Genomic DNA, 8,461 nt, shown 5'->3' with positions numbered 1-8,461 from the left:
TTGTATTTAAAGCCTGCATCAGAAGATTGGTCAGACCAAGTCAACAAGAGATGGAAGGTCACATGGGTAAAAGACAATCCTCTCAAGCTAAAAATCTCTGCCATGCCATAACCCTTGTTCCTTTTTTATTTCTTTTTATAGAGGCTTCCCTAGCTAACTCCCCTCATGGACTCTAAAACCTCACCTTGGTAGTTAGTAGCGCATCCACTGGAAAGATAGTGAACATCTTCTTCCACCTAGGACCTCCAGGCACCTGATTATCCAAGATTACATTCGACCTCTGTGACCTGCTTGAAGGAGCTTGGGAATCGTACACCCCATCAGGCACTGTAAATTATGCTTGCCAGTCTCCCCTCAGCCGAAAGAGGATGAAGGAGCACCACTTCTATGTTTGCCCTGGTGACAATGGTGACTGAAGAAGTACCTGTGGGGGGCCAGGGGACTATTTCTGTGCTTCATGGCGCTGTGTGTCTACTGGATATATTAATTGGGCTGCCCCTATCACTACTGACTTGATCCAGGTAACTGCGGTCCCAGGCCTAACCCTTTGGCGAAACCCCAGATCAAGGCAACTCGAGGGACCCTGTTCCTCCTCTAGATGCAACCCTATCTCCTTGAGCTTCACCCCGAAAGGAAAGGAACTTAAAACCGACAAAAATGGATTGATGGGTTAACTTGGGGCCTCAGGTTATACACCACAGGGACTGATCCAGGAATACGTTTTTCAGTCCGTCTTCAGGTGGGTCCAGTCTTGGGGACCCAGATGGGGCCGGCTCGGACAGTGTTACAGCCTACAGGATGACCAACGCCAGCCTTAACTATTTTTAAATCTGTCGAGAGGTCAGCTCCTAGCCAAATTGTCCAACTGGATAAAACTGCTACTTTGCCCACACCTAGATCCACACCCCGAGAGGTCCAACAAGTCCAAGAGCCCTTGCAGCCATCCCCTGGGCTTACGAATCTCCTAAATGCCACCTTTATTGCTTTAAATAATACTTCCCCTAACCTTACTATCCATTGCTGGTTTTGCATGGACCCGAGCCCTCCCTTTTATGATGGGTTAGCTCTCCCAGGAAATTATGTTGTCACTCTGACCCCACTGCCTGTAGAATCCTCCTGCCTACAGGGAGACGGGGACTTACCCTCACCCAAGTGTATGAAAAAGGGCTATGCATGACTCCCTCACATAAAATTGTCCCCCCTTCTTACCAACATCTATGTAACTCTGTTCAAGAGATAGGGCTACTACACCTAACCCATATATGGTGCCCCCCAACTCCACTTGGTGGGCCTGTACCTCTGGCCTAACTACATGACTCCACTCATCGATTTTAAACCAGACCAAGGATTTTTGTGTACTAGTGCAGCTTTCCCCCCATCTATATTATAGAACAGACATAGAAATGGAAACCAGAGTCTCAGAAGAGTCTAGACCTCGTAGGGCCATAGGAACCACTGCAGTTGTCTTGTCTACTCTACTCGGTCGTAAGCACTGCAACTGGTCTAGTCTGGGGGCTTCAGCACTAGTCCTCCAGGATAAAAATTATCACCTTAGGCCATGGACTTAGACATACAATCATTAGAAACATCTATCTGCCACCTCAAAGACTCTCTATCCTCTTTAGCTGAGGTAACCTTACAAAATAGGAGAGGGCTGGATTTACTTTTTCTAGAAAAAGGTGGACTCTGTGTTGCCCTAGGGGAACTGTGCTGTTTCTATGTTAATCACTTGGGAGTTATAAAATAGTCTTTGGCTGAGGTCTGTAAAAGACTTAAGGAAAGAGAAAATGAATGACTAAATCAACAAAATTGGTATGAATCCCTATTTGACTGGTCCCCATGGTTAACAACTTTGATCTCAGTGATGGTCAGACCTCTCCTCTTACTCCTATTAGCAGTCACCTGTGGCCCCTGTGTTCTTAATGCCTTGCTCAAATTCATCCGAGAACAGATACATACAGTCCAACTGATGGTACTGCATTCACAGTAGACTCATTTAAATCGAGATCCCGAGCCTTACGACAATAATAGAAATGGTTCCACCGCCCTAAATGTGCCGTCTAACTGCTTCTTTCTGCTTCTGTAATTTGCTTGGCTGAAAGATTTAAAACCCTTGCCATAACTCTATGGGGGAATGAAGAGCCAGAATTTTCTGACTCCATTTTGGCTAGCTTCTTTAGACAAGCCCAGAAAAGCTCAGGCATACTGTACATGTAAAAGCCTTATAAGATATGAACAAAAACTTCTGACTCTAAAAGATAACAGGATATGGGGACATCCAATTATTTTAAAAAAATGCTTGGCACGCACGGGTTTCTGTGGAGTACCCCAATAAAAGCTCCTGCCTGCTATTGCCAGACGCCAGACTCCATCTTTGGCTCGTGAAGTCTGTGCCCGGCTAGCCACCATTTGGTTGTTGTCCTTTTTTTACTTTAAATTCTTAAACTTTTTGTATAATCTTTTTGGGTATCTGTGGGAATTATTCTCGATTCTCGAACCCTAACAGGTTGACAGAGTTGAGATGCAAACCTGGCCAGGGCCTTGTACTATGCTAGGCAAGTGCTCTACCGTTGAACTACACTTCCAATCCAATATGAATTTTGTTGTTAATGTTGTTGTTGTTTTGAGACAGGGTCTCACTGTAGCCCCAGCTAGCCTGGAATTCACTATGTAGACCACTCTGGCTTCAATCTTAGAGAGATTTGCCTGCCTCTGCCTCCCAAGTGCCAAGATTAAAGATGTGCACCACCATACCTGGCCCCCTAATGTGAATTTTTAAAATATGTTCAAGTCTACAGTTTATTATATAAGCAGGGTCTAAAAATTATTTAAAGTATACAAAAATTTTCTGTCTGCCAATCTTTCACATACATGATTTTTGTTAATAGCCTTTTCTTTCAAACACATGCACACATTTCTAAAGATGCCATGTACAAGCGCTAACTCTACTACAAATAGAGAACTTCATCTGGCTTAAATATGACTATAGAGATAAAATAATTCTTCCCATACTCATTCAATAAAACAGATTATACTCATTCAATAAAACAGATTATAAAAATACCAATCAATTGACCATGTCTAACAAAACTGACTTGCGTGTTAATCGGTGGAACCTCTATGAAAATGATACATACAGATGTGCACGTGCACACAATTCATCTATTAAGAAATCCATTAGCTTGAAGAAGCCTTGAAAAAAACACCTAGTGGCCCATTTTAAATTTCCTTTTACTTACTTTGGAATAAATTTTTATAATAGTCTCAAGCTACGCACAGCAGTAAGAGTACAGCTGAAAGCTGAGCCAAGCACAAAAATAAAGCACATATCTTTTTTCTTCTTCTTCTTTTGGTCTTTTTGAAACAGGGTCTCCCTGTAGCCCCAGCTGACCTGGAACCCACAGAGATCCACTTGCCTCTGCCTCCTGAGCACTGGGATTAAAGGCATGTGCGACCATGCCTGGCTAATAAAGTACATTTCTAAAAGGAGGCAACAGAGGGAGTTTATCCTAAACAAGTAAGTAAAGTCCAACTGAATGAGATTCCTCTCTGTTACATAAGCACCACTATTATGTGACACTATTAATAACTAAACACTCTCAATCCAAAGGTAATCTGTTCAGAATCAGTTGTCATGACTAAAAAAAAAATCATCTTCACAGAAAAGATACTAGGGAATGAAACAAAACCATCATTTGTTAAAACAAATATAAACTACAAAGTAACATAGTTTTAAAATAAACACCTCTTATTTTCATGTAAGTCACCTTTGGGGGCTGGAGTACGACTCAGTAGCACAACATATATTCAGCATAAGAAAGGTCCTGGGCTCTATCCTCAGCAAACCACAATTAAATCAACTCTCACAAAACCATTTTTCATTGACCAAAATGCACTAAACTTGGTTAGTGAAATAGTCTTTTATTTCTCAATGTGTCTCTTTATTCTCTTAGTTACCTTTACAGAGTACAGATTACTATTTTTACAACAAATATTTCAGTACAATCCCTCTTGTTCAAAAGAACCTCAGTGTGGGGTTAGAAGTGTTAGGTATGTAACTGGTGGAACACTGGTCTGGCAAGTTGGAGGCCCTGGATTAGATCCCTAGTTCTCCAAACACAAAACAAAACCTCTTAGTACTACCTCCAACCAGACTCTCAATTAATGAAGGCTTTCCACAATATGGCTCCAACCTGCCTCCACTTCCTGACCCCAATTCTCTTCTAAAGGAATTTTTATCAAATATTTTGATTCACTCCCTGTCTATGGAATACCTTGGGCTTTACAATTAACAGGCTTTTTCTTCTTAAACATTTTAGAAAGCAAAATTTTCTAAACGAATTTAAAAGTTGGTAGGAATAAAATTAGGCTTATAAACATTTTAGACAGTATCTAATTATTTCCTTAACTAAAACAAAACTTTAATTTCTAGGCTGGAGAGGTGGCTCATTGGTTAAGAGCACTGGCAGTTCTTCCAGAGGACCTGAGTTCAATTCCCAGCACCCAGAAGGCAGCTAACAACCATCCATAACTCCAGTTCCAGGAGATTTTATGCCCTGTTCTGATCTCTGAGAGCATTGCATGACCCTAACACATTTATATACATGTGGGCAAACACTCATACACATAAAATAAAAATAAAATATTAAAAAAAAAACTTTATGGGACTGGAGAGATGGCTCAGCAGTTAAGAACACTGAATGCTCTTGCAGAAGACCTGGGTTCAAATCCCAGCACCCACATGACAGCTAACAACTGTCCGTAACTCCAGTCCCAGGGGATCCAACAGCCTCTTCTGTACTCCCTCCACAGGCATTGTACGACACGAGTGCACTTACTTACATGCAGGCAATACACGCATACACGTAAGAATAAATAAATAAATAAATAAATAAATACTTTACTCTCTCCCCAAATACTAAGATAACTTGTTTATACTAAAGTACTGGATTGCAACAACATAATGGAATAAGGACAGTGCCTCCAAATTCCAAATTCCTTTGCTAAGACACTTTTTATGGGAATAATGCCTGACACGTACATAATAAATGCTCTCTTGTGCAAAATAAAAACCAAGACCTGGACTTGGTTTAAGTTTTCATGACACGTACATAATAAATGCTCTCTTGTGCAAAATAAACACCAAGACCTGGACTTGGTTTAAGTTTTCAGAAGACAAAAAAAGTGCTTATCAACTTGGTACCTATAATCAATCAATTATTAACTGGGGCCATGGGATACCAAACCAAAGAGGGTAAAACAGCCTCTAACATCAGATCATCACTGCATAATACTTAAGAGTTCTTAAATTGAGAGAGCCATAGCCTCATGAGCTATGAGAGGCATTTCAAAAGCAGGTGTACAGCAAAGGGAGAAGAAAAAAGACAGGGATCAAAAAGACTGTATTAGGAGGAAAGGAATAGAGGGGAGAAGGAAGGAGCTAGAGATTAAGGACAGAGCAACAGGAAGAAAGGGAAATGTCAGACTGGAAAGAGAAGGTGCAGTAACAAGGCTGTGCTGCCTCAGGACATGTAAGGCTCCACTGAAACCAAAACCTCCCAATGAGGGGTTAAGTTGTCTTGAGAAATTATTTTAATAGTCTTAGGAAAACCACTCCTTGAAAAAAAATTCATGGCTACTAGGATGGACTGAACCCAGAATTTAATCTGTTTTTAAACAGTATTTTTATCATACTGTATTTCAATTCTGCAAGTTATTAATTTTAAAGAGCTTAGTTAGAATTTAAGCTCTAAACCTAAATTTAAATTGACAACTGACTTATAACCCTCTCAAGTGAAACATCAACATTAATAGTGTTTGTTTTTTCTAATGTGTATGAGTGTATAGTCTGCATGTACACGTACCCAAGTCATGCAATGCCCATGGAGGTCAGAAGAGGGCATTGGAGCCCCCTGGAACTGGAGTTACAGACAGTGGTTAGCCACCATATGAGTGCTGAGAACCAAATCTGGGTCCTCTGCAAGAGCAGCCATTCGTCTTAACCACTGAGCCATCTCTTCAGTCCCAATAGTGGGTTTTTTTGTTTTGTTTTAACACAGTAAATTCTAGAAACTTATAATAAAATCACAGAGATACCCAAAACAAATAAATAAAAAGATGCTAGATCAAAAGCTAAAACTTGTCAAAACACATTTTAATATGGGTATTTCTGACAGTAATGTACTAAAATAAGCAGCCTATTTTTTCAAATATATTTTATTATTTTTATTTTATGTGTATGAGTCTATTGCCTGCATGTATGTGAGTGCACAAGTGCCATGCAATGCCTCGGAAGTCAGAAGACAGTGTCAGATTCCCCTGGAACTGGAGTTAAGAATGGTTCATAGTCCTCATGTGGGTGCTGGGAATCGAACCCAGGTCCTCTGTAAGAGCAGTCAGTGCTCTTAACTGCTGAGTCATCTCTCCAGCCCCATAAGAAGCCTTTTTAAAATGTATAGAATTAAAAGATTAGTAAAGTAAGGGGGGGGCCTAGAGCTAACGGCAATACAAAAATCATTTCAAGGAACAGGTATAATGACACGTGCTTTTAATCTCAGTACTCGGGATTAGTCTGAGACTAATAGTAGGCCAGCCAGGACTACATAATAAGTTCCTGTCTCAAAAACAAAACAAAATACACCAAAACAACAACAAAGATCCAAGGGAGGAACTTAGTAATACTTAAAAGTCAGGAGATTTTAATGTCAATAAGGGCAGAAAATATTTAAAAACTAAGACTCTTACTTTTGCTTTGTCTCTCTCTTTTTGGGGGTATTTTTGAGACAGGGTCTCCCTGTAGCCTCTGCTGGCCTGGAACTCATTATGTAGACTAGACTAGCCTCAAACAGAGATCCACCTGCCTCTGCCTCTGGACACCAGGTCAGCATGGCTATCTTCCTCAATCACTCCATATTTTTTTTTTACAAAAGGTTTCACTGAACCTGGGGCTGGCAGATTCAGCTGGCTGGCTGGCCAGCAACCCCAGGGATCCTCAGTCTCTGCCTCCCCAGTGCTGAGATTACAGGCACATGCTGCCACATTAGGATTTTACCTGTGCCTTGGGGACTGACCTCAAGTCCACATGATTTGCATAGCCAAGTACTTAACCAAATGAACCATTTCCCCATGGTCTTTTCTTATACCAGTTCTTTAATGGAGGGCTCAATAAACAATTACAGGATCTTGGGCTTTGTCCCTTTGACCTCAGAATATGTTTTTGTATATGTTCATCAGGATAGAAGATTTCTATCAGCAAGTATGTTGGAAATGCAAAAAAAAAAAAAAATTTAAGCTGTGAATTCAAGATGCCACTCTTTGAATTTGTCATTGTGTCTTCTGTTTTCTACTTTTTAAAACATTGTATTTATTTTTATTTTATGTGTATGTTATGGTTGCATGTGTGTAAATGCACCCATGTCATGCATGTTTTCTATTTTTTAACCTCCTTATTCTGCCACTATCCTTCTAACATCGTCTTTTATTTTCCTTAGACATACACAAAAAGATTATCAGCAGCACTATGTATACATGTACACATATACACATATGTACATGTATACATACACACATAGACACACATGGCAAGAATCCCAATATCAGAATATAAGCCAAAGATGAAGACATAAATAACATTGCAAAATAGGAACAATTCCATTTATTCTTATTTCTAAGTTAAAACAAACTGTGATTGGCCACTACAACTCACCGGATGGCTCTTCAGGCTCACTTTCATTTTCCTCCTCAGGCGGGGCTTGAGGGGGTGGGGGAGGGAGCTTCTTTTCCTTCTCTGCTTTGGCATTTCTCTCTTCTTCAGAATAATACTCATCTTCTGAGAGGTTGGCCAAGCTTTCATCCATCTCTCTGTATTCTACCTATATGGAGATTATATCAGGAAAAACTAAATACAGTGAAAATCTCAATCAAGGACTCATTTAGAACCATTAGTAAAAATGAATTGCTTTCAAACTTCAAATGTTACAGAAATAACAAGGATCAAACCAGCTTATCAGTTATTAGAAACAAAAAGTCTCATGATAAAATATAGTACCAGTTCAGGTTTAATCCAATCTGTAACTGTCACATCATAATACTAATTCAAATCAGTGACTTGGGCTCTTTACAACTCCTGTAATTCCTGTAAGTTTTTTCCAGTATGTATATATTGCATTCACACACTGGAAGTTTCTATTAAAATAGCCTTCACACAAAAACATAGTTAACTAGAGAGCCAGGTACACTGGCACACACCCATAACTCTTAGCACTCAGGAGGCTCTCAAGCTCAAAGCCAACCTCAGCTACAGAGAGAGTGAGTTTCATGGCCAACCTGATTGACAGAGAAACACTGTCTTAAAAAAATCATAGACTGAGGATGTAGCTCAGGGGCAGAGTATTGGTCTAGTATGCACAAGGGCCTGGATCCACTCCTCAGCCCTTCAATACAGATGATGAGGTTGAATATA

General features: G+C 40.1%; 1 protein-coding gene across 1 annotated transcript in view; it reads right to left on the bottom strand.

Moving 5' to 3' along the window:
- The window catches only part of Kdm1a (lysine demethylase 1A), a 66,973-nt gene that overhangs the window by 50,050 nt on the left and 8,462 nt on the right, over positions 1–8,461 (bottom strand). Inside the window, 1 exon segment of the mRNA XM_008848573.3 lies at positions 7,706–7,871. Coding sequence (XP_008846795.2) covers positions 7,706–7,871 — 166 coding nt within the window.

Source organism: Nannospalax galili, unplaced genomic scaffold (assembly GCF_000622305.1).
Source record: "Nannospalax galili isolate Female #2095 unplaced genomic scaffold, S.galili_v1.0 scaffold184, whole genome shotgun sequence".
Taxonomy (NCBI): Eukaryota; Metazoa; Chordata; class Mammalia; order Rodentia; family Spalacidae; genus Nannospalax; species Nannospalax galili.
Note: the sequence above shows the minus strand (reverse complement) of the source record. Positions and strands in the feature narration are given on the sequence as shown.